General features: G+C 51.7%; 1 protein-coding gene across 2 annotated transcripts in view; it reads left to right on the top strand.

Annotated features, from left to right (window-relative positions):
• Nucleotides 1–26,464, top strand: part of Sgsm1 (small G protein signaling modulator 1) — a 63,378-nt gene that overhangs the window by 17,338 nt on the left and 19,576 nt on the right. The window contains exons 3-17 of one of the 2 annotated variants that reach the window (XM_021222688.2): nucleotides 3,365–3,440; nucleotides 5,216–5,378; nucleotides 5,629–5,781; nucleotides 6,835–6,902; nucleotides 7,104–7,249; nucleotides 7,398–7,529; nucleotides 9,793–9,917; nucleotides 12,662–12,729; nucleotides 13,405–13,568; nucleotides 13,754–13,886; nucleotides 15,300–15,464; nucleotides 16,787–16,925; nucleotides 18,801–18,865; nucleotides 19,404–19,549; nucleotides 24,845–24,973. In XM_021222688.2, coding sequence (XP_021078347.1) covers nucleotides 3,365–3,440; nucleotides 5,216–5,378; nucleotides 5,629–5,781; nucleotides 6,835–6,902; nucleotides 7,104–7,249; nucleotides 7,398–7,529; nucleotides 9,793–9,917; nucleotides 12,662–12,729; nucleotides 13,405–13,568; nucleotides 13,754–13,886; nucleotides 15,300–15,464; nucleotides 16,787–16,925; nucleotides 18,801–18,865; nucleotides 19,404–19,549; nucleotides 24,845–24,973 — 1,872 coding nt within the window. The remainder of the gene's footprint in view (nucleotides 1–3,364; nucleotides 3,441–5,215; nucleotides 5,379–5,628; nucleotides 5,782–6,834; nucleotides 6,903–7,103; nucleotides 7,250–7,397; nucleotides 7,530–9,792; nucleotides 9,918–12,661; nucleotides 12,730–13,404; nucleotides 13,569–13,753; nucleotides 13,887–15,299; nucleotides 15,465–16,786; nucleotides 16,926–18,800; nucleotides 18,866–19,403; nucleotides 19,550–24,844; nucleotides 24,974–26,464) is intronic. The other variant, XM_029533634.1, reaches the window with a different exon arrangement.

Here is a 26,464-nt window from a genome sequence, read left to right as displayed (position 1 = left end):
TCTCTCATAGCCCCTGCCCCTCTTCCCACTGAAAAAAAAAAGTGGAACCCCTCCCCCGACTTTCTTGTCTTCCTTTCTAATATGCAGTTCGGGCACAGGTGAGAACTGCCCGAATTGGTGAACCTAGGTCCTAACCTAGTGGAGTTGACCGAACCTCTGTGCGCCCAGATCTTTGGACCCGAAGCCCCCAGGATGACCTGCCTGTCCCACCCCCACACTTCACTCTCCAGATGTGCATGCAGGAGCCGACTGAGAGACTGAGGCTCCTCTTCACGCCCTGCTGTGATTTCAGGGTCTTCTGGTCCCCCCCCCCCGTTGTTTCCTGTGACTCTTGGCCTGTGGTCGCCACACTAGCAGCGCAGCTCAGCAGTTCCGGGTGGGGATTGATTCAGCACCAAGGACAGGGGCGCGAGCAGAGTTGGTGGGGGAAGTGGTCCCTTTGTGAATGCTTCAGGGGAGTTGGGAAGGCCCTTCAGTGATGCCCAAGGGAAACAAAGGTGCCAAATCTTACACCCCACAGATGTCAGAGATGGGGAAGGACTGGGAAGGACTAGGGCCTGGAAGAAGAGGCCTCTGGGTAGCTGAGTGGCTCGTTGCTGTCTTGAAGTTCTGGAGGGTGTGAAGGAAGGATGGAATCTAGGCCTCTCTCCTCTTGGCTTCTGGATGCAATTTTCTCCCTTGTATCTTCTCTCTGGACCGTCCTGTGCCCCTGTTTCCCTCCTCCTACGGAGACACTGCTCATACTAGATCAGGGACCACGTCTTAACCTACTTTTAAAGGTTTTCTTTTCAAATATCATATTCTCAGTCAGTAGGAGGCAGTGTTTTACAATACCCACTCTGGGGGAGAAGGGATACAACCCAGCCAGGGGAAGTGACTTGTCACAGCCAGAGAGTCTGGGGTGCAAGAGAAATATCAGGGGCTGGAGAGATGGCTCAGCGGTTAAGAGCCCTGGCTGCTCTTCCAGAGGTCCTCAGTTCAATTGCCAGCACCCACATGGGGGCTCACAACCATCTGTAATGGGATCCAATGCTCTCTTCTGGCACACAGATACATATGCAGTTAAAACACCCATATACGTAAAATAAATAAATAAATCTTTTTTTGTTAAAAAAAATAGAAATATCAGGAGAGAGAATGGAAGTAGATAAGACATTCTAGAAGGTAGGGTTGGGCATGGTTGAAGGCACCCAGTGTTTGGTAACAGAACTCACCAGGGCTGGTCTTTGCTCCATCCAAGCCCTGAGCCCTGAGAGAAAGCTGGGGGCCTGCCACATGTCCTGAGGAGGCTCATGGCTTCCTTCAGTGACACAGAGCAGATGGGACCTGGTGTCTCCACACAGAACAGCCCTGGAGGGGACAGGCAGATGGCCACTTCCGAAGATCAGGGACATTGGCAGCCAGCGGAACATTACTTGCTTAAGACAGAGTAGACACAGCAGGGGCCCGGAGCACTGCACTGTGGGGGTGTCATCCAGTTAGCAGAGCCCCCACAGCTATCCCAGGGAAGTCTGGGCCAGGACTCAGGCAGAGTCAGCAAGCTACTGCCCAGCCGCCAAATCTAGCTCCGCTTGCTTTAACTTCTGACTCATGTACTTTTTAAAAACATTACTTGTTGTGTGCAGGTGTGCATGCAGCAGCAGTCAAAGGGCAACTCGTGGGTCCCAGGGATCAAACTCAGATGGTCACACTTGGCAGCAAGCACCTCCACCCACTCAAGCCATCTCGCTGGCCCAATTACTTCATTTTATCTCTGCAGATAACTATCCTTAGTAGTTTCTTCCTTCCTGGGTTTATTTCTTCCTAGTTGCTAATTTCCAGGGTGTAAAGGTAAGCTGTTGCGTGAGGTCCTCCTTCTTCTGACACCATGCTTTTCCACTATAATCTCCCCTCAGCTCTATCCTCCCACATGCAGTAGTTTTCAGCATATTGCGTTTGGTCACACTTACCTCAAGATGCCTTCTACCGTCTCCTGTAGCTCTTTTGACCGATGAACTGTTTGATTTCTGCACATTTGTGGGTCCCCTCCGCTCCTGACATCCTGTCCCATCCCACTGTGCTGCTCATCAAAGATCTGATTAGAGGTGGGGTTCACTTGAGGAGTGCTTGCCTAGCACGAGTGAGGCCCTGGGTTCAAATCACAGTCGCACCTGTAAAACAGGGTGATCTCATGGGCCTCGCAGCGGGGGGGGGGGGGGGGGGTGTTCCTGTTGAGAACACTTCCCAGTGAAGGAGCTGTTTACAGAGCTGGTGCTGACGGGGGTGGGGGGGGGGGGGGGGGGGGGGGGGGGCTGCGGCTGCCATGTTACCTCGGAGCACTTAGTGCTGTGTGACTGAGCGCAGGTGGTGCTCTGTCCTGTCTGCACCTCCAGAAGGCAAGCTGCAGGAAGAGGCGGGGGCAGCAGGGTCCGGGACATCCCTGTCAGGCAGGTGTGCGGTGTGCCGTGCCGCAAGAACGCAGAGTGGCGACCTTCTGCACGGGGGTCCAGGGTGTGCCTACTCTGGCCTGATGTTAGAAGTTCTGGGATGGATTTCTGGGACAGGCCTCTGGATCACCTTTTGAACTCAGTCTCAAGGTGGGGAAACTGAGGCCCAGAGAGATAGGGTTTGTTTGAATCCCACAATGCCTCTGGGCAGAGTGGGATGCAAGCCCAGGGAAGCCAGAAGGCATTCCAGCCCCCAAGGTAAGTACTGTTCCCAAGGCCAGCTGACCTTTCCCTGAGAGACCTTGCCTGCCTCCCTGGAGTTATTCCGTATGGTGCTCCCCAAGCTGGGACTCCATCTCTGTCCATTCCATCCCTCCCCCCCTGGCACGTGGACTCTCCCGAGCCTCTATCTCCCAAAGCTCATTCACAAACCTGCTGGATCCCACACGGGGACTTGAACCTGGGGCTTCCTGGATCCCACAATTGACTGTTCCCATGCCACCCACTAAATTCCTATATCTTCAGACTCACACACAGTTACTATGCACCCACAGGAACTTTACCAAGCACACAGTAAGGCAGAGGGCAAGGCGGGGGGGGGGGGACTTGTATTCTGGAGGGGAGATGGAGGCAGGATGCTGCAGGAAACAGAGTGCAGAGCTGGACAGGTGCTGAGTCCTTTGCAGGATTTCTGATGGGCAAGGGAAGGGAACAATTCTGGCAGTGCTATGCAGGGCATTTTGTGTGATTTCTAGAAGAGGTGACAGACCTCCATGCAAATTAAGCAAAATGGGCAGTGTGTGCCTGTTGGCCCCATATCTACCTCAGACCAAGAGGCTATGGAAGGAAGAAGGGTTGTCCAAACACCCCCAGACAACCTTCGAACACTCTGGTGTTCCCCATCCGATCAGCCTCTCCCACTCCCGTGTGCCCCGCAGGTGAAGCAGATCATGGAAGAAGCCGTTACCAGAAAGTTTGTCCATGAGGACAGCAGCCACATCATCTCCTTCTGTGGTGAGTGGTGACCTCCTCAGCGGAGGCAGTGGGGAGCAGCTTCCTGCCTGGGCTGTGGCAGAGGAGGCATACCTGTGAGCCAGCTCTTACGTCACACCGGGCTTTGTGACTCTGAAGTTATTTCGGGATCCTGAGGGCATTCTGCAGGAGGAAGTGGATTTGGAAAAGCAGAGCTGTGAGGGGGCTGAGGGTGGGGGATTTGCCTCTTGTGTCCCGTGGAGAGCTTGCTTTATGTATCCTGACTCATCCCGCCCGCTGAGGCACAGGGGATGGCCCCAGCCATCTGCCCCCTCTGTGTCTGCCAGGCTGGGTAAAGGATGGAGGAGAGAGAGGGCTGGAAATGCAGCTTGGTCGGTAGAGCACTTGCCTCAAGCGCTCTCAGCATCCCAGATTCCATCCACTGCCAAGCACAGTGGTGCATGCCCATTTCCCTAGCACTCCAGTGGTGGAGGCAGGAGGATCACAAGTTTAAGGTCGTCCTCAGCTATGTATTGGTTCCCGGTCAGCCTGGGCTACAGAGGAAGGACCCTGTAACAGATCATTGGGAATGGAGGATAAGCTGCCTCCGAGATATCTTGAGACTCACGTTTAGTAGACCGGGCATGGAAGGCTTGGGTGTTCATGGAGTAGCTGGGTGTTCATACTGGGCCTGGACGAGGGCTAGAGACGGGGTACCTTGTGCCTGCGGTCACCTCAGGCTCCTGGTGGGTGGCCTCACGCTCATAGTGGGTGTTTTGAAGCGGGAGAGCCCATCTCTCTCCTTGGAACTTTAGCATGTGGAATGTCTCACCGGAAGCGCACAACAGGGTCCCCTCCTATGATCGCGGCCTCGGGGAGATTCCTGAACACGGACAGCTAGCCAGTCTGCCACCCCCATCCACGTGGCTGAGCACCGGTGGCGCTGGCTATACGTGGAGCGTGCGGGGTAGGGTGGGGGCGGATCCTCATCCATTGTAGTAGACAGACCAGGGTTCACATCCTCCCTTGGCCCCTTCCCGCCCGCCAAGTGCTCGTCCTAGTCTGCTTTATACTGCTGTGATAAACACGGGGACCAAAAGTAACTTGCGGGAGTTATTTCAGCTTTGATCAGGGCAGGAACCCACGTAGGGCAGAAACTCACACAGGACAGGAACCTGGAGGCAGGAGCAGATGCAGAGGCCATGGAGGGGCGCTGCTTACTGGCTTTCTCCTCATGGCTTGCTCAGCCTGCTTTCTTATAGAACCCAGGACCGCCAGCCCAGGGATGGCTCCACCCACAATGGGCGGGACTCTCCCACGTCAATCACTTATGAGGAAATGCCCCCACAGGGTTCCCTGAAGCCTGGTCTTGTGCCCTCGTTTCCTCAGTTGAACTTTTCTCCTGTCAGATGAGTCTAGCTGTGTCAAGTTGACACATAATGTAGCTTGGACAGTGGTGACAGATGAGTGTAGTGAGGGCGCGAGTGAGAGTGATGGTGATAACAGAGATGGTGATGGTAGTGAGATGGCAATCGTGGCAATGACAACAGCTGCCAATGGTGGCCCACAGGTCACTCAGTGTGCACTCCTTTACGAGGGGAGGTTAAAGCAAAAAGAGAGGGAGTGATGGCCTACAGCCACACCGCAGGCTGATGGCCGACCTTAGTCCCCGTGCACTTGCTTGTTAACCGCCAACCTCTCGATTAACCGCCAACCTCTCGATTCCTTTGGCGCACCGGTGCGGGTTTCTCTGCACCGTTGGTGCTGGGGACTGTGCACAAGACACAAGACGGCTACCGACTACTGTGTCCCCGCAGCGGCCGTGGAGGCCTGCGTGCTGCACGGGCTGCGGCGGAGGGCGGCCGGCTTCCTGCGAAGCAACAAGATAGCGGCGCTCTTCCTGAAGGTGGGCAAAGGCTTCCCTCCGGCGGAGGAGCTGAGCCGCAAGGTCCAGGAGCTGGAGCAACTCATTGAGAGCGCGTGAGTGTGCACGGGGGCGCGGCTGGGGCAAACCTGGGGGGCGTGAGTGTGCGTGGGGGCGCGGCTGGGGCGAGCCTAGAGGGCAATGCTTGGTCCCCTCAGCCAGGCAAAAGCCACACCTCCTGCCCCCTCTCTCCCTCCCTCCTCTTCCCTCCCCTCTCCCCGCCCCCTCCCGGTCCCTTCGCCTCTGCCTCTGCCTCTTCCTCTCGGTCTCATCTGAGTGTATTCTCTCCTACCGCCGGTCTTAAAGGCGAAACCAGATCCAGGGCCTGCAAGAGAACGTGCGGAAGCTGCCGAAGCTGCCCAACCTGTCCCCGCTGGCCATCAAGCACCTGTGGATCCGCACCGCCCTGTTCGAGAGGGTCCTGGACAAAATCGTCCACTACCTGGTGGAAAATAGCAGGTGAGAGACTGACGCTTGCGCTCTGCCGCCACCCGCTGGCCATTCTGGGAGCCGCACACTTGAGAATAAACGTGGGGTTCCCCGCGCCATGGTTGAAAGGCTGAAAGCTGTCTGCACTTTTGACCCCGAGCTAGCTAGCTTGAAAGCGGGAGAGGATTCGGGTGCTGAAGAGCAATGTGTAAACAGGGGCTTCATGTTTAAGGCAAGACGGAGGGATCTTGGATTCGGTTCTTCTGCAATCTCCTCTACTTGATAGCTGTTTGACGGCAGGACAGTCAGTCTCCCCCTCTCTGTGCCTTGGTGATCTCTCTGGCTAAAGAGCACGAAGTGCTTTACAGAGAAGAAGTAGAGCTGAATCTAGCAGGCCACGACTTGTTGAAATACACAGTGAAGCTACACCCTTCCAGAGTAATCTGATGTCAATGTTTTACAGTGTGAAACTTCCCGACCAGTTCTCATCCTGATAACCCACAGTATCATAAGCTACCATGTGGGTGCTAGGAATCGAACCCGGGGCCTCTATGAGAGCAGTGGGCACGTAACTGTGGAGCCCTCCCTCTAGCCTGATCTTATGTTTACATCTCTATGTTAATATTTATGTGTCAGATGAATTTTCAAGGAACTGGAAAATCATTCCACCCTATCGCTCGCAAACAAGTGAATCCCCAAACTTTCAGCATGAACATTGCGATGATGACATCACACATCTATCAGAGCCAAATTTCAGGGACTTGGGGGCTGGCATTTGTTTTGACCTGTCAGGGTCGGGGAGTCTGTGAGCGCAGCGTTTGAGTCTACACCACAGCTAGACAGCGTTTTGCCTTGGTAACAAGACAGCGTCACCTGAGAGCCTGAGATTCTTTTGCTCTCTTAAAGTCCTCGCGGCTGTGTGGCGAGTCGGTGCCCGTGAGTTCCAGGCCAGGCACTTTTTATCAATTGTATGAGATAACAGTTATTTTTGCAGCTGAGGCGCTCAGCCTGGCGAGCCTAGTCCGCCCCAGTGCGCCCTCTGGTGTTCGCCATGCAGACTTGCATGTCCTTTACTCCCAATAGTAAATACTACGAGAAGGAGGCGCTCTTGATGGACCCGGTGGACGGACCAATCCTGGCATCTTTGTTGGGTAAGATGGTCGGGTGCGGATTGCATTTGGTCCTTTGTTCTTGGGGCTCAGGACCCGTCTCTGCTGTGGTGTCTTCTTGCTGGACTCTGGGGCGCCCTCACTGCCTGGAGGGAAGCGGAGCTTTGAGGGAGCCTGTTCTGAGGCAGTTGGGGTGGGGGCACTCCTGAGGACGCCGGGTTCCCAGCCCTGTATGCTCCACAGTGGGGCCGTGTGCCCTGGAGTATACCAAGATGAAGACTGCAGATCACTTCTGGACTGACCCCTCAGCCGACGAGCTGGTCCAGAGACACCGGATCCACAGCTCACATCTGAGACAGGACTCGCCCACCAAGCGGCCAGCACTCTGTGTGAGATGGGTGGGCAGTGTGAGGGCCTTGGGGCAGGCAGGGAACAGGGCGGGAGTCCTGATGGTGGTCACTGCCTCATACCTCCCTCTGTCTCTCTGTCTCTGTCTCTCTCTGTCTCTCCCCCACCCCACCCCTGTGCTGATACCAGATCCAGAAGAGGCATTCCAGCGGCAGCATGGACGACCGGCCATCCATCTCTGCCCGGGACTATGTAGAATCTCTGCACCAGAACTCCAGGGCCACCCTGCTCTATGGGAAGAACAATGTTCTGGTTCAGCCAGTGAGTTCCCGTGTGCCTAGGTCATGCTCTGAGGGTTTGAGTACAGGTTATGGGGACCGGGAGGTCCATTTATTCATCAGTTCACCCACCTCTTTATTTATGTACCTACACACCAATCTGTTCACGCATATAGTCTCCAACAACTCCATCTATACATCAATTCATTTATTAATATAGCCACCCACTCATCCAGCCACCTCTGTGTGTTGCTTCATTGACCCAACAGTGTCTGCATCCACCAACCCGTGCATTCACCCATCCATCCATCCATCCACCCATCCTCCCACCCACCCATCCACCCACCCATCCATCCACCCATCCACCCACCAACCCATCTACCCACCCACCCACCCATCCATCCATCTTGCCACCCATCCACCCATCCATCCACCCATCCACCCACCCACCCATCCATCTACCCTCCCATCCACCCACTCACCCATCCATTCATCCATCCTTCCATCTACCTATCCATCCATCCATCATCTATCCACTTACACATACATACACACATGCATGCATCTATTCACACATACACACATCTCTATAAGTACACATGGCAATATCTCTAGCTGGCTGCCCTTCCCATCAGCTCTTCCATTCTCCACATCCCCTCATCCTTGTTGATCTATTTGTGTGTATAGCTATTCACTCTCTGTCCACCCACCTGGCTGTCCACTTCTTTTCCAGTCTGTTCCTACATCCCGGTCCCCAGGCTGTCTGCCTGTCTACGTACTACTCTTGCTGTCACTCAGCAAACATTTACTCAGGTGCTCAGTGACAGAGGTGTGGTTTTATGAAGGTGGTCCTCTTCCTTGATGACACCTGTCCAGTGCTCGCTGTGACGTGCGTTGGTCTGCAATAACTGTAGAGATGGCAACGCTGAAGCCCAAACAAGGGACAGGATTATGATTTACTCCCACAACAGCTGCTTCTGTGAATGGTTGCCTTCTGTGCTCCAGTGGCTGGCTGGGCACAGGGGTGGAGCATGTGACCTGAGCAGCGCCTGCCCTGAGGGAGGCTGTCCTTTGCTGTCTTCTGTCATTGGGTCACAGTCAGTGTGGTGTTCTGGTGCAGCTGGAAGGAAGAAGGAAGCAGTCCTAGCTCTGTGGTCACAGCCTTAACGGTTGGGTGACCACGTGTCGTTTTGTTCTGTGGGCTGTCATACCTGCATCCCAGGGGACACAAGACACAAGGCTATAATATCTTAGATTTAGGAAGTAATGAACTTAAGATGTAGTCAGTTTTCAAGTGACCAACTGGAAGCTTCAAATGCTAAGAACAGGGGTAGAGGACTTAGCATGTTCAAGGTTCCATCCACAGGAGAGAGGAGGAAAGAGGGAGGGAGGGAAGGGGAGAGAGAGAGAGAGACAGAGACAGAGACTGAAAGCGCATGAGAGAAAGAACATGAATCATCAACACATTGAAACAGGACCATGCCAGGCTCTGGCAGCAGAAGTGAGTGTTTGCCCTAAACCATATATGGCTCACAAAACCCAAAGTACTTCCTGTCAGTCCCTTGACACAAAAAGTTTGGTGACCTCCCTGACCCAGCAGTTCTGTGAAGTACAGACTGTTCACTGTCATCTCCAGCAACGGTCCGAAGGCTCGCGGAGCATGGCGTCTCTGCTTTCCAAGGGGTCCTGGGACTGGGTGACCTGGAGGGATAAGTCATGGACTGTCACCCTGTTCTCAAGTCCAAGTCACAATAGCTTTGTCTTTCAAAGCTGAATCACAGACTCCTCTCTTGTGTCCTCCCTGCAAAATAACAGCCTTGCCCAAGCTCAATCGAGGTGGTGATTAATGGAGCCTGTGTACGATCGGGTCATCAACAGCCGCTTCACAGCTGAGAGATGTCACGGGTGACCAGACATCCTCAAGTCAGGAATGGATAAGACTGCAGCTCAGGCAGGAGTGGGCCGGGTGTCCTTCCCGGAAGAGAGACCGGGACATTTTCTTGCCCGCCCACTGACCTGAGATAATGAGAAGTGGTTGAGGGGTTTTATGGGCAGATACTGTGCAGGCAGAAGTTCAGGCTGCTGGGTGGAAGTATGGTGGGAGGGGCTTGGGGAGAGGAATTCTGGGTAATATCTACGGGATAGACTGCAGGCGGTTTCTGGGCTCGCTGGGCTTGGTGTTGATGGGCTTATGCCAAAAACAACCCCACCCTTTGATTCTGCCTCTGCATCTTTGAGGCAGGCTCAGGCCTGTGTCCACCAGAGTCCAGCAACATGACCAGGCCTGAGTTCTCGTCTCTCCGCAGAGGGATGACATGGAGGCCGTGCCAGGATACCTGTCTCTGCACCAGACAGCGGATGTCATGACTTTGAAGTGGACACCCAATCAGCTGATGAACGGGTCTGTGGGGGACCTGGACTACGAGAAGAGGTAAGAGTTGAACTTCAGTTGAATGCGCCCCAAGTCCTACTCTCCTAGACACGGAGGGGCCAGACAGGCCTGCTGGGTGTGTGAACTGGTTGTAATGGTCACCTGGACCGGCCTTCCTGCTGTGGTAGCCTCAGAAGGAACACCAGCCTTGGGAGCATCTGGAGACGGGGCAGGGCCTCGGGAGTAGGCGTGGTTAGCTGCTCACATTCATAAGTTTATTCTCAGGGGCCAGTGAGATGGCTCAGTTCCTCGAAGCCGGAGTTCTATTCCCGGGACCCATCTGGTGGCAGGAGAGAACCTGACTCCTTCATAACACCCCTTGACCTCCACTCATTCAACATGGTGTATACCCACCATACACACACACACACACACACACACACACAAAACCTAAATAAATAAAAATGGAATTTAAAGAATTTGTGAGGGCTGGAGAGATGGCTCAGCAGTTAAGAGCACTGATTGCTCTTCCGAAGGTCCTGAGTTCAAATCCCAGAAACCACATGGTGGCTCACAACCATCTGTAATGAGATATGATGCCCTTTTCTGGTGTGTCTGAAGACAACTACAGTGTACTTACATATAATAAATAAATCTAAAAAAAAAAGAAAGGAAGAAAGAAAGAAAGAATGAATGTGTGAGCTGGGCAGTAGTGGTGCATGCCTTTAATCCCAGCACTTGGGAGGCAGAAGCAGGCAGATTTCTAAGTTTGAGGCCAGTCTGGACTACAGAGTGAGTTCCAGGACAGCCAGGGCTACACAGAGAAACCCTGTCTCAAAAAGCAAAATAAAAAATAAAATAAAAAATAAAAAAATAAAAAGAATTTGTAAGTGGGCTCCCAGGCCTATCGAAGTGTAAGGGTAGCAAATACCGAACCTGTAAATGGCACCTCAGCAAGCTGTGAGGACACGTCGGCCTGAATAAGAACTAGCCCCCCCTCCCCCCGGTGACACCACTTCCATACTCCCCCCAGCCTGTTTCCCAAGCTGTACTTAGAGTGTAGGAGTGGAGCCCTTCACAGAAGGTGTCAGAAGTGGGTCACGGCTGCTAGCGTGATGCCTGCATTACTCTTGAGTTCTCCCAAGAGCGGGATCCACAAAAGGACTGATGAAAGAGATTTCTTTGGGGAAGGGGGGGTGGGGTGGGCATGAGCGCAGGCGCAGAAGGGAAAGGAAGGAAGGTCACATGGGAAGAGTATCCATCAGACCAACGGGGGATGCTGGCTGGACTGGCCTGGACCACAGCCACGTGCTCAGTCCCGGCTGTCATTGTGATACCTTGGTGGCACTGTGGTGGCTCTGCACAGGACGTGGGGGGCTGTGTGGTGCTGCTGAGCTCCACTTCCTGGTTCAGGGTCTCTGCGTGGTTGCATTCTTGGACTGCCACAACCTCCATTCTTACGTACCCACTCACATACTGTTCGGATAGGGGAGCAACTTGTTTCAGGATCGTGGTGAGCCCTGAGCTAAAAGTATATATACTAAGTCAGTACTAGGAGCGACCATGTTGAAAGCACTGTGTTCTGAGCTGACTGTGTATGAGGGGCTCTGGGTCGAGTCCTTAAAATGAAATGTTCTACTAAATCCTCAGAGAAACACTACAGTGGAGATCATATTAGCACCCCCATTTTATACCTGGGGATAGTAGAGTCCTCGTTTTATATACGGGGAAACTGAGGCTCCTCCCATCACACTATTGGCCCATTTAAGGTCAGAACGGGGCAAGGCCATTCTGGCTTCTGCCCACAGCTGCACAGTGGCTGCATAGCTCTGAGCTGGTACCGATGTTTAGCTTCCAAAAGCTAGACTCAAGAGAATGGACCATTTGTCCAGTGATTCAAAGAATCCAGGGATGGGAGACCTCAGGCTAGACCCAGGGACTTGAGTAGTCGTTCCTGACCCACCACCGTCTCTTGCCTCTGATTTCCTGCCTGCCCAGCCTGTGCTCAGACGGGCCTCGCATGGTTCTGAACGTCCCTGGGCAGCAAGGAGCTCTTCCTGCGCCATCGAAGCATAAGCCTATCATCTCTCTTTTGGCGCTTTTGAGTCACGGTGTGTCTTAGTCAGTGTTTCTATTCCTGCACAAACATAATGACCAAGAAGCAAGTTGGGGAGGAAAGGGTTTATTCCGCTTACATTTCCATACTGCTGTAGATCACCCAAGGATGCAGGACTGGAACTCAAACAGGTCAGAAAGCAGGAGCTGATGCAGAGGCCATGGAGGGATGTTCTTTACTGGCTTGCTCAGTCCACTCTCTTATAGAACCCAAGACTACCAGCCCAGAGATGGCACCACCCACAAGGGAACCTCCCCCCTTGATCACTAATTGAGAAAATGCCTTACAGCTGGATCTCATGGAGGCATTTCCCCAACTGAAGCTCCTTTCTCTGTGATAACTCCAGCTGTGTCAAGTTGACACAAAGCTATCCAGTACACGGTGCCAATCCTGAATTAGTCACTGTGACCACTCAGTGATGATTGGCTAGCCTGGGTCAGGTGATCATCCCAGAGTGCTGATTTGCCACCCTGGGTCAGGTGATCATCCTGGACTCCTGGGCTAGAGACTTGGCAGAGTTGAGCTCCCGTAACCACATAGACAGGGAGAAGGGGTTTTACTCAGTAAGTTGTGGTGGTAGGATCAAAGGAAGGGGAGGATGGCTGAACAGGCTCGGGACACAGATGCTGGGACAAGTGGGTCTTGGTGACCTCTGGCTTCCCACAGTCTCCCCCACTTCCCCTTCCAGTGTCTACTGGGACTACGCTGTGACCATCCGATTAGAGGAGATAGTTTACCTGCACTGCCACCAACAAGGTAGGAACCATGGGGACAGCAGGTGGCTGGGTGTCCATTGAGGGTCACTGTCCCTGCTCCCCACCACACCCCGTTCATTCATTTAACATTATGAGACACTCAGGTGTACCTCCTCAAGCAAACAGCATTATTTCTCTGAGTGTGCCAGCTCTGAGTCATTGCAACCATTCAGTCACGGGGGTGGGGGGCAGGGATGGAGGAGGGGGATGTTGCCCAGACATACGTAAGAAATAATGCAGAATGTTGGCTATAGAGAGGGGACTTGAAAACCGGATCTTTGTGACTTTGAAATCAGTGGTCTGCAGATCAGAGACCGTTAACCACGACAGTCCCTTAAAGTCGGAAGTATGTCGAGAATAAGCGTGGAACTCGGTGCTTTAATCCCCTTTAGTAAGGCAGACCTCGCTTGGTTCCGATCCAGGCTTTGCAGCTGTGTGATGCATAGGGATGACATAAAACCTCTCTGAGCCTTGGTTCTGTCCCTTGTAAAATAATGAACAGCCAAGCTTCACAGGGATGTTCTGGGTGTTACAGTAAGGCAGTACTTTTAACATCCAGTTCGGCTCTGGGGCGGGACGGGAGGGGGGGGCGGCTGAAGGCGTGTGTTTGCAGAGCGGGGACCACAGCATGCTTTGTGGTGACATCCCGCTGTCCTTTCTTCTCTGATGGTGGCAGTGGACAGCGGCGGGACCGTCGTGCTGGTGAGCCAGGATGGAATCCAGAGGCCGCCCTTCCGCTTCCCCAAGGGCGGGCACCTGCTCCAGTTCCTCTCCTGTCTGGAGAATGGGCTGCTTCCGCACGGGCAGCTGGACCCGCCGCTTTGGTCACAGCGAGGAAAGGTGAGGGGTCGGCTGGGGGGTCGGGGCGGGGAAGGCTCGAGGAGGCTGGAAGATGCCAGCCATGGGGTATCCCTGGACTCTTCTGTGACTTGGGGGGCTCCAGTGCTCCCCACTGAGACCCTCAGTGATGCCAGGCATGGGGATAGGTGGCTTCCTGAGGTCTACCGTGGGATGTGCTCCCACAGGGGAAGGTATTTCCTAAGTTGAGGAAGCGGAGCCCACAGGGGTCCTCTGAGTCCACATCTTCAGACAAGGAGGAGGATGAAGCCACGGATTACGTGTTCCGAATCATCTACCCCGGCACACAGTCTGAATTCGGTAAGCAGCCCTGGGACCTGAGCTCACTGGCTCCTCCTGAGAACTGCTCCAAAAGTTGGGTTCTGGGGCCACCAAAGGACACCCAGAAACTTAAGTGTCCCGGTGCCTTCCACCTCCCCCAAAATGAGAGCCAATAGCCACTCCTTATTCAGCTAGTAAAGACACCACCGGGAAGGAAGGGACAGTAACCATGACTGTGGCCTGTGCTCTGGGACCCTGGCTTGACACGGGCAGGTTTCTTTCTATCCCTCCCTGGCCTTCTTTTTCCTCATGGGTGAAATGGGTTGTTTCTAGGGTCAGCTACGGGCATCCCGCATACACAGAGCAGGCATGTGCTAGCTGCCATGCCGTCCCTGTTGTCAGCACCTCATTTTGAGTTGTGAAGAGCCAATGGGAGCTCAAAGATCTGCATTCAAGTATATAATAAAAAGCCGGGCATGGCTGTCCATGCCCATAACCCCAGCACTAGGGGTCAGAAATGGGCAAAGCTCCCATGTTCCCTGGCTCATCAGCCTAGATGACCCTTTGATTTAGAGAGAGACCTTCAGTAGAAGAAAGCAACCCGCTGATCTTGCTCTGGCCTCTGCGTACAACCATACTTCTGTGTTCAACACTCATGGGCACACATGGGGGCATTTGAGAGTGCGCACGCATACACACACACACACACACACACACACACACACAGGAAGCCAAGCATGGTATGGTGACAGGCACTTGTCACCCAAGAGCTAGGGAATCAGAGTCAGGCACCAACCAGTCTGGGTCTCCCTCGCCATCCAGTTTACATTGCTTGCCAAGTTCTGGGCCAGTGAGAGACTATCTCAAAAGCCAAAATACATGGTAACAGAGAACAACACTTGAGGCTGACCTCTGTCTCCCACAAACATGTGCATAAACATATACAGACATCCACATACCCATGTGCACCTGCAGAAACACACATCACACATGTACACGCGCACACACACACACACACACACACACACACACACACGACTGGGCTGAACCAGGTGTGATAGACACCTGTCACCTAACATTCAGGACACCGAGGCAGGAGGATTTTAAGTTTGAGGTTGCTAGGTCAGGTAAGCCCATGTCTTAAAGAGAAACCGTCCCCGCTGCTGCTATTAATGTTGCCGTTCTGAGTCTCTGTCCTGCAAAACGAGGACAAATGCCTTCTTTACATGTCACCAAGGATGAATGGTGAACCTGGTCTAGTGCCTGGCACAGGGTTGGGCACTGTACAAGTGCCAGTCTTTCCTCCTCTGATCAGCACGGCGGTGGTGGGAGCTGTGTGGAGCAGGGTGGGGTGAGGGTTAGAACCCTGGGGAGCTGGTTTCTCTGGTGGCCTCAGTCCCACCCACTTTAGCCACCCCCCCCTCACTGATTCTTTTTGTTTTCTGTCTCAAGTTGCCCTTGACCTCTTGGGCAGCCCCCGGCCCGTGTCCATTGGCCCTGCCTGGATGATGCTTGCTGCGGGCCAGTCCGTACTAGTGGTGGCCAAGGGGCTCCACTGGGCACAAAACAGAGGGTGCCTCACCATCCCCACAAGGAGTGTGAAGGAGCAGTCCCCCAGTAATGTCTGGTTCCCCTTCCCTGGGGGGCTGGGTGACACCTCAGCCATGTCGCCATTAGAGTCTTGTTCCCAAGGGAGATGGAGACAAAGGAGCAGCCCCGTGCCCCCAGTACCCACCCATTCCACAGAAAGCCGCCCTGTTCCCACCAGTGCCCACCCCACAGAAGGCAGCCATTAGCTTCTGTGACTCATGGGTACATGGTTGCCCGCCCCCTACTTCCCTGGGACAGGCTGAGAACCAGGGCGGTTTTTCTGGCCAGCTCAGTGGGGAGTCTGTGAGGGGAGCGAGCATGGAGCCAGTCACTGTCAGCAGGTTCAAGAGCCTCATTCTGTAGCCAGCACGCTCCTGTCTAGTGGATCATGGTGACCCAGTCAGCCGCTGAGCTCCGATGACAAGGAGAGGGGACAAGTGTCTCCCTCCCACTCGGGCATCAGAAGAGTCTGTGAGAGAGCAGTTGTCCTAAGAAGTCATAGCAGGCGAGAAAATGACCACCTGTCTAATGTCCTAGGGACCAGCAAACCCCAGCCCAGGGGCCAAATCCAGCCCCTGGGAGCTTGGCATGGTTTTAAATCCTTGACTGGAAGACAGCAAAAGGAAGCTAGGTCTTGGGGCCAGCAAGAGGGCTCAGCGAGTAGAGGTGTCTGCCACTGTGCCTGTCACCCCAAGACCAATTCCTGGAATCTACACGGTGCACAGAGAGAAACTGCAATAACAAGCTGGGTGCATTTGATGGTTTTGTCTGCAGGACATCAGTGGTGCTAGACAGGCACATGACTTAGCGAGCTCCCCACCTGAGCCAGCTGAAAGTGACTTCTAGTTCAGAAGTGTGACCGGCGCTTCCCTAGCCTGGCTCCCCAGCGCTGGAACTCTGCCTGTCTGTTGGGATGAGCGCCCTCCCTTCTGACCCCACAAGCTCTTGTGGGGGTCTTTGTCCAGAACTCATGTCCTCAGCCTTTCCCTGGAAGTGTCCAGTAGGTCCCCCCTTCCCTAATGTCACCTTCCTGTGAACAGAACTGAATGGGGACATGGCGAGGTGAGGTTCTCTGCACTCGGGATAGGTCTGTCTTCTCAGCGCTCCCTCCTCTTCCTCTGCCCCGTGGCCAGAGCCTCTGAATCTTGGTGGTGGCTTTCACTGGATCATGTGGACCCGGGGACTACGTGAGATTGTGGTTGGGCACTTTGGGACTGTCACATTCCGATCTTCCCTGTCCCCGGGCCAGTTTTGGGAGAGCTGCTTGCTTTGGGGTGAGGTTTCTGTAATATACGTGGGTTTAAACAAGGTTATCGCTGAGCCCCTTTTCCACCCACCGTCCACCACAGTGCCCCAGGACCTAATGGATGTCTCTATGAACAACCTTCCACCCCTATGGCAACCCAGTCCTCGGAAGTCCTCCTGCGCTTCCTGTTCACAAAGCGGCTCAGCTGAGGGCAGCTCAACCAATGGCTGTAACCATGAGAGGTAGGCGGGGCTTAGACTCCTCCCTCAGGGAGGAGCTTGACGCACAAACCAAAGTCCAGTGGCTGTCTATCTCTTGTCCTTAGTTTGGGGAGGTGTGAATGACAAATGGAGCTGGTCCTGGCCACTAGAGTTCTGTCTTGCATGTGTCTGTCGGGATAACGTTCTGCTGCAGTAACGCACAGTCCAAGACAACAATGGTTGTTTTTTTTTTATAGCAAATGCTGGAGTGTCCTGTGTACCGTGAGGCTGCCATGGGCCTTCTTTCTTTCTTTCTTTCTTTCTTTCTTTCTTTCTTTCTTTCTTTCTTTCTTTCTTTCTTTCTTTTTTGTTTGTTTTTTGTTTTTCGAGATGGGGTTTCTCTGTATAGCCTTGGCTGTTCTGGAACTCACTTTGTAGACCAGGCTGGCCTCGAACTCAGAAATCCGCCTGCCTCTGCCTCCCGAGTGCTGGGATTCTGGGATTAAAGGCATGTGCCACCATGCCCGGCTTTTTTTTTTTTGGTGGCCCACTTTCTAACAAATGTCCATCTTGGATGTTGCTTGGCCACAGTATTGGAGGCAGTGGTATTTCTGCTTCTTAACTCAATGGTCCCATTCACAGGGAGGCTCAGAAATACAGGTTCAGCATGCACCAGGATCCAGAGATATTACTTAATGACAGCCATGTGTTCTGTGTACTCTTGCATGAAACATTAACTTAGTAGGGCTATTACAGGGAAGTAGAACGTGGTAACTGTGGACCACTGAGAACTTTGCCCAGTGTCTGCTCTCAGAGCATCGACTTTCATACTGTCAGTGAGGAGCTCACCTCCTTGTAGAGTTGCAAGCCCGAGGAACGGCTTCCTAAATGCACCTTGGGCAAGCCTGACTTTCTAAGGGCAAGAAAGAGGGAGAGCCACTCCCAGGGCTTCAGCTGTGCTCCCCGGGACCTTAGCCGTGCTCCCTTTTCAGACTTCCTGGGCTTATCCAGCATCCCTGGGGTACCCTCAGGATAGATACACTGAGTCTTCTATTCTGAGCCCTGTAGGAGCTCACAGCCCACCCATCTCCCTGGCCGGCAGTGCTACTGCTCTTTGCTTCCGCTCCCAACAAGCATGGAGCAGGGAACATCATCAGCCCTGAGCCCTGCCTACCATGCAGTTCATGGGGCCAAACCCAGGGGCTACTCCTTCACACTGTTTCAAGGTGTTTGTGGGGGAGAGTGAATGTGTGTGATGGAGAAAGCCAGCGCCCGAGAGACTGAGGCAGGAAAGCTGTGGGTCCCAGGCTAGCCTGGGCTATATAATGAGACCCTATCTTAAAAAAAAATCTGCAAAAGAAAATGGTGTGGGGGGTAGGGGGGAAGATGTGCTCGCATGATGGAGAGGTTTGGGGGACACAGCTTCGAGCCTGGCTGGATCCTGATGCTCAGGACAGGAGGCTCTCCTGATCTCCCGGTCAGTGACCGGGTCAGGGCCTTTATGGTGCTTTATGGTGTTCTTGGGCTGGCCTTCCCTGGTGATGGCCAAGACTTCCAGCAGCCACTACTGTGTATCCCGCCTGGCTTAGAAACTTAGGCAGGAAAAATGAGCGTGCTTCCAGGTAGATACACGCACAAATCCCAAGTCTGATTCTCATTGGCCCAGGTTGGGTCACATGACTGCTTCTCAGCCAGTCGTCTCAGGTGATCATCCAGGGGCATCCAAGCCATGGAGACACTATGCTATGAATGGGTGATTCCCCCAACAGGAACCTGGCCTATGACAGAGAAGGGGTGTGGTGGTGTATAGCAGCCTCCCTCTGTCCTGACAGCTGACTTTGATGTGCTGTGTGGAGCATGGATGGTTCCTTTGTAGAGCATCTAAGCTGTGTGTCCCTCTGCTCCCCTCTTCTGCAGGGCCCCACTGAAATTGCTGTGCGATAACATGAAGTACCAGATCCTTTCCAGAGCCTTCTATGGATGTGAGTACACGTCCCCAATCCTGCTGTTGTCTCATGTCCCAGGCACGTTCCCAGTGCCCATGGCAAAGCAGATGAAGGTGCTCGTGGCAGGCACTCCTTTGAGCGGACAGGACTAGCTTAGAAAGCAAGCAGAGTACTTGGTATCTCTCAGACATTCCCTTCTCCATCCAGCAGGGATTCTTGTCTACATCCAGCCTTTGCTCTTTCTATAAGAATGGGAGACAGGCCCAGAGTGAGCCAGAAGTCCTTGGTTCCTCCTACTTCCCTGCCCACAGCACATCTATTAAATGTGATGGCTTCAAGCAGTAGAGAGTGGTGTCTGTCCAAAGACAAAACAAAACTTCCCTTAGATTGAGTTATCAGGACACCCAGTGACGGCATCTGCAGCTTGCATTCCTCCTCTGGAAAAGGGACAGTGAGAATTTTCTGGGTTGAGAGTTCCTAAAGATAGAGGTGGGTAGCCCTGTGGAGCTTCCAAGGAGAGACTTAGTGAAGTGCCGTGGGCAGAAGATGAAGCCTGCCTTCCCTCCCTGGCCAGGGCTCGCCTACTGCAGACACCTGTCCACCGTGAGGACCCACCTGTCAGCCCTGGTCAATCACATGATCGTGTCTCCAGACCTGCCCTGTGATGCTGGGCAAGGGTTGACGGCTAGCATCTGGGAGGAATACATCCAGGACAGCACGGTGAGCTTGGTTTGTTCGCCAGAGGGTGGAACGGAGCGGGGTGGGGGGGTGGGGTGGGGGAGGCCTCTCTTGTCAGGTCAGACTCGCAGGGACCCAGGAAGGTATGCCTCTCTGAACATGGACCGCCAAGTCCACGGCTGACTTGAGTCCCATCCAGATGGAAGGGTGAGGGAGTTGGGGGAAAACGCATAGGTACAGTATCCCAGTGCCAAACCCGAAATCCAAAATTTCTAGAATCGAAACTCTGACATAAAACCCCAATGGAAAATCCCATACCTGACCACACGTGGCAGGTCACAAACATGCTATGCACTAAAAATACCATATAAAGTGACCTTCAGTCTGTGTAAATAAGTGTATATTAAATACATGGACTTAGAACAGACCCATACATATAAATTCTCATATATATATATATATTAATTACACACACACACACACACAAATATTCCAACTTGCAAGAAAATCTAAGTCTGAAACCCTCCAGGGCCCAAGCATTAGGGACAAGGCTATTCAACCTTGAAGAGAAGAGAAGGGACAGCTCAACTGGACATGGTGGCACATACCTGTTATTGCAACATTCACAAAGCTAAGGCAGAGGGATTGTGGGTTTGAGGTGAGCCTAAGCCACTTTCTAAGATCCAGGATAGCCTCAGTTACATAGCATAATATTCTGATTAAGCTATTGATTATGCGTTGGACCAAATTCATACCTACTTTGGGGTGCATGTAGGCTGTGGCCTTGGCATCTGCTCCGACTCAGGCTGCAGTCTGGGCACCTGCCCCAGTGCTGTCAGTCACCTGCCTGTACTCTTGTCTTTGTTTCTGTATCTATAGCTACAATGCTGTGTGGATTTATATGCAACAAAGTTTCTCTCCTGTTGCTGTATCTATAGCTACAAAGCTGTGTGGATTTATATGCAACAAAGTTTCTCTCCTGTTGCTGTATCTATAGCTACAAAGCTGTGCAGATTTATATGTAAAAAAACAATCAATCAAAAAAAAAGTTTCTTGTTGCTATATCTATAGCTACAAAGCTGTGTGGATTAATATGAAACCAAGTTTCTTTTCTGTTGCAGTTATAACCCCACACAAGCAATTTAAAAGTGTAAGGGCAGGCCTGAGAGATGGCTCAGGGGTTAAGAGCACTGACTGCTCTTCCAGAGGTCCTGAGTTCAATTCCCAGTAACCACATGGTGGCTCATAACCATCTGTAATGGAATCCGATGCCCTCTTCTGGTGTGTCTGAAGACAGCTACAGTGTACTCATATAAATAATAAAAGTGTAAGGGCTTATTTTAGTTCACAGTTAGTCAAGGTACAGGAGCATGGAGCAGCTGGTCATCTCATCCACTGTTGTGAAGAAATAGAGGGAAGTGGGGCACTGGTGGCGCACGCCTTTTGTCCTAGCACTTGGGAGGCAGAGGCAGGCAGATTTCTGAGTTCGAGGCCAGCCTGGTCTACAAAGTGAGTTCCAGGACAGCCAGAGCTACAAAGGGAGACCCTGTCTCAAAAACAAACAAACAAACAAACAAAAAGACATAGAAGTTATATATCATACAGTTCATCAGGATTTTTAATCAATACACCTACAAATACACAAGAGATATTTATGCCTATGTATTATTATATAGAGCTTATATATATTTCTGTGTTTATTATATATACACAGAGTTTCTAAACTTATGTATCATGTCTGGTCTCTCATTTATAGCTATAGAGTGATGGGAATATATTTGTATCCACCTCATCTATATTTCTTTTTAATTTTTTATATTTATTTTTTTATGTGTGTTAGAAGGGGGTTTTACAAATGCCACACTGTGCACATGGGGCTCAGAAGACAACAGCTTACAGACGTAAATTTTCTCCTTCCCACCACACAGAAATCAGTTCACCAGGCTTGGCAGCAAACATCATTACCTGCCAAGCCATCTCTTGGCATCTAGATCTATACCGTTAACATTCTATATTTTCAGTGGGCAGCTTGCCTTCCTAGCCCTTGAATGAAGGCTCAGCTTTCAGATCCCAAAGAAATGGTGGGACCCACAGTTTATTTAAATTCCTGCTGACAGAATTCTCACTCCCCATCCCCTTCTGATTCACTGTTGCTTGAGTTGGGAAGGAGGGCTCAATAGGTGGCCCAGGCTGACCTTGAACTCACAGCCCTCCTACATCAGCTTCCCTAGTGTTGGAGTTGGATTTGCCAACCTGCAACAGGTCTGACTTTCTTTTAGCTCTTTTTAAAAGAATCCTTTTCCGGTAGTGCAGCAGCAGCTCTAGCGCACGCCCTTCTATACCCCTGGCATTTTGAGTTTGAGAATGAGTTCCTAGAAGTTGATTGCAGTGTAATAAAACCTGAAATAGATAAGCCAGAGTACTCTCTCGGCCTCCCACGGGCACAGCGTGAGCCTGCTAGTTCCTGGGGAGCTGCAGGGCTCCAGATCTGCATCTCTGGGAGAAGAGCCCACGTCTGTTTCTGAAGTCCCCGGAGTGCTTCCGTGATCGAGTTTGGGAGATACCAGTTTAAGGTCAAATTGGGTGAAACAGTGGATGAGCCAAAATTACTTCATTGAATACTCCCTCCCCCTATGGTGTAGTCCTTCCTTTCTCAAGGCTTAGCCGCCTTCTTGTGCAGGATACATGGAATCCCAGAAACAGGCTCCGCTGTCTTGTTGCCTGGAAACACTGGGTTTATTTTTCACTGGCGAGCCGTGTTAGTGGCTGTACCTCCTTCTTCACCTGAAGCGTTTGTGAACCCAACATCCCCTGGCACTTCATGGTCCCTTGAGAAGCCAGAGAGAACCTACCAACTTCCTCCTAGTCCCAGACCTGCAAATAGCATCCATTACTTCTCACACTCCACTGGCTAAAGCCGGTCATGTGACCATATGTGAATGCAAAGGAGTCTGGGAAATGTAGTCCAGTGGATCCAGGAGTCCTGGAAGTGGCTTTTCTATTTTTATTATCTCCTCTCTTGTCATTCCAGCAAATAATTGCAGCTATGGCATTTACAAGAAACAGGGCCCAAGATCATTAACAAATTTAGCATAGCACTGTCTTACAGTCCAGGGGCTGGAGAGATGGCTCAGTGGTTAAGAGCACTTGCTTTTCCCAACACCCACATCAGCCTGCGACTCCAGTTCTAGGGGATCTCCTACCATCATTTGACCTCTGAAGGGATTAGGCATACACACAATATCATATAAAATAAATACACATACATACATAAGTTATAATACATATATGTAACACATACATTATACATACATATATGTAACATATATACATTATACATACATATATACATTACACATATATATGCATACATGCATACATAGATAGGTCTAAGTTTTGTACCTATAGAGTAAAATGGAGAAAGATGTCCAATCAACAACTTAACTTTCTATCTTTGGAACCAGAAGTGGTGGGTAGGTGGGTGGTAGCAAACTGAACCTAAAGCAGACAGACAGGAGGAAAGATCGTGATCAGAGAAGAATTAGAATACACAAAGAATGGAGATAAGAAATGCAAAGCTGGCTCTCAGGGAAGGCCAGCAAAGCTGGGAAACACCTTATTAGAAGCACAGGTGTGTGGAGGGTATGCAAGTGACCAGTCAGAAGCCAATGAGGGGACACCACTACAGACTCCACGGGCAAAGCAATGGATCGGACATGTGAACGCCATAGAAATGTATGTACCAGCAAACTGACAACTCACAAACTCCTAGAGACTCACACTTCCTAAATGTCTTTAAAAGGAATTAGAAGCCTCAGAGGAGTCATTTTATAACTCATAAATTAAAGCCAAGGAGGCTAGAGAGATGGCTCAGTGGTTAAAAGCACTGGCTGCTCTATCAGAGGACCTGGGTTCAATGCTGGCTCACAGCCTTGAACTCCAGCTCCAGGGGACTTGGTTCCCTCTTCTGGCCGCTGCGGGTACTGCAGGCACATGGTGCAGAACACTCAGGCACATTTAAAAAAAAAAAAAAAATGGGAACCAGTGGACATCAAAATGGCTCCAGAGAGCTGCCTCCCCAACCCCTTGAAGAAGGGAAGTCTTTTCTGATGAGGACTTCGCATTTGTGCCACAACCAGGTTTTCTGATTTCTTTTTTTCTTTTTTTTTCTTTTTTGGTTTTTTCGAGACAGGGTTTCTCTGTATAGCCCTGGCTGTCGTGGAACTCACTTTGTAGACCAGGCTGGCCTCGAACTCAGAAATCCACCTGCCTCTGCCTCCCGAGTGCTGGGATTAAAGGCGTGCGCCACCACGCCCGGCCCAAGGTTTTCTGATTTCTAAAGACTCAGACATAATCTACCTAAGTGGTCAGAGTCCCCATGGCAACCCAAGAAAGGCTACACTGTAACTGCTGCTTATACCCCTGATTTTTCTTGAAGCAACCAAGCTAAGCCCGCACTAGAAGAAGCCCTAAGCTACCCTGCTGTGCAGACCGCTGTTCCTGTGGGAGGAGCCTTCTGAAAATGCTCACTTTGAATTGTTTTGCTTTAGAGTAATGTTCTTCATGCTGACTGGAGATGAGGTTGCATTTGTTAATTAAATGGGATTGCTAGTTCATTAGGCACTGCCTTGCACATATACGTGTCCCCCCCCCATTATCCCCCTCTCTGTCCTTCTCCTCCCTCCCTTCTCCTCTTCTTCTTCTCCCTTCTTCCTCCTCTCCCTCTTGCCTTGCCTCTTCTTTTTGGTTTTTTTTGTTTTTGTTTTTACTATTTTATTCTAGATGAGGTCTTATGTAGCCCAGGCTAGCCTCAAACTCTCTGTGTAGTTAGAGATGGCCTTGACCTGCGCTGAGTGCTTGAGTTGCAGCAAGCACCTTCACACCTGCCGTCCTGTGAAATCAGTTTTGATGGTCACATCTTTATCTTTTTCTCCACTCCACACTTTGCCTCCCCGCTGCCCCCCCGCACCACCACCACTATACACACACATCACACAGGGAGTTGTAAGGGCGACCAGCTCAGGTGTGAGGACTGTGGCTGTGGGCCTTTGGCCACATGGGACAAAATGGCAAGAACACATGGCAAAGAAGCAAAACAGAAAGGCTTACAGTGGGGCTGAGTCACCATCCTCCACTGTGACCTAAACCTACGTGGGCTTCTCCTCTTCAGGGCCCCTCCAGCTTCCAGTAGTACCAAACTAGGGACCAAGTCATTAACACAGGCATTTTGGGGAATGTTTCAGACACAAAAGATATGGCTTTGCTCATTCATGACTCACAGGCCACTCTGGCTTCTCTGTTGACCAGACCTTGTGCCCTCTGATCCCTCCCCCATAGACCTACCCGGAGCAGGAGCTGCTGCGTCTCATCTACTATGGAGGTGTCCAGCCTGAGATCCGCAGGGCAGTGTGGCCCTTCCTTCTTGGCCACTACCAGTTTGGGATGACAGAGATGGAGAGGAAAGAGGTTAGTTACCTGTAAGAACAATGAAAGTTCCAGGATGCTGTGGAGCTGAGAACTAGACAGCTGGGTGTTGTGGGGCTGGGAACTGTGCCCTTGGGTACTGTGTACCTGGGTACTGTGCACTTGGGTACTGTGTAACCAGGCACCATGCAGCTGGTATTATGAAGATGGGTATTGGACAGCTGGGCACTGTGCAGCTGTGCACTATGCAACTGGGTACTATGCAGCTGTGCACTATGTACCTGGGTATTCTGCAGCTGGGCAATGCCCCTGGATACTATGCAGCTGGGCTCTGTGCATCTGGATATTGGGGAGCTGGATCCTGTGCACCTGGGTACTGTGCAGCTGCTCTGTGTGCACCTGGGTACTGGACAGCTGGACTCTGTGCACCTGGGTACTGGGCAGCTGGACTTTGTGCACCTGGGTACTAGGCAGTTGAGCTCTGGGTACTGTAGAGCCCTGGTTGCCTGTTACAGTCTTGTTGGTGAGTGACACAATGAAGAAACAGTAACATGGAGGAAAAAAGCTGTTTGGTGGAAATACAACATGAGAGAATTTTCAAACAAGCGGACCTCCTGTTTTGAGGTCGTGTAGACTCCCACACCTTGCAGAAAGCATTGCAGAGACCTGTGTGACCTTTACTCAGTTCCCCCATGGTGACCTCCAGCAGAACCGTGATGCCCTGTGATGTCACAGAGCACCGATGCTGGTACAGCATCCCACCGCACTCAGCCTCCTCCATCCTCCTATAACCATGTCTTTGTGTGTGTGTGTGTGTGTGTGTGTGTGTGTCTGTCTGTCTGTCTGTCTGTCTCCACGTGTGCATGCTGGTGTTTGTGTACATGTATACACACTGGTATGTGTGTCTGTGTGTACACACTGGTATGTATGTACTTCCTTATGTATCAAGACTTGTGCATTGCTGGTGCCTTAAGAATCCTCACCTTGGCCAGGCATGGTGGCACACACCTTTTATCCCAGCACTCGGGAAGCAGAGGCAGGCAGAACTTTGTGAGTTCAAGGCCAGCCTAGTCTACAAAGTGAGTTCAGGACAGCCAGGCTGTTACACAAAGAAACCGTATCTCAACAAACCATAAAACAAATTGTTCTATTGATGCCTGTTTTCCTTTTAGTGAATAACACTTCCAGTGGGCATACTCCAAGGTTTTGCTGATCCGGAGCGGGGTGGTACCACGAACCTTTATTTATTTACACTTTCTGGCTAAGAACAGCTAACTGCAGCGCTGACATCCAGTGTAGGCTTTCTGTGTTGGGGGAATGCCTGGTAGTAAGATTACTGGGTCCCAACGATGGAAGCAGGTTCAGTCTTGAAGAAAACATTCTGGCAATATGATATTGCCCTTACCTGATGGATGGGTGGGTGGGTGGCTGAAATGGTGAGTGGGTGGGTGGGGGATGGGTAGCAAGATTTTGCTCATCTTGTAATGTATATGCCTGACTTGGTGCCTGGAACAATATAGGTACTTATCAAAA

Source organism: Mus pahari, chromosome 23, assembly GCF_900095145.1.
Source record: "Mus pahari chromosome 23, PAHARI_EIJ_v1.1, whole genome shotgun sequence".
In the NCBI taxonomy this organism is placed as follows: domain Eukaryota; kingdom Metazoa; phylum Chordata; class Mammalia; order Rodentia; family Muridae; genus Mus; species Mus pahari.
Note: the sequence above shows the minus strand (reverse complement) of the source record. Positions and strands in the feature narration are given on the sequence as shown.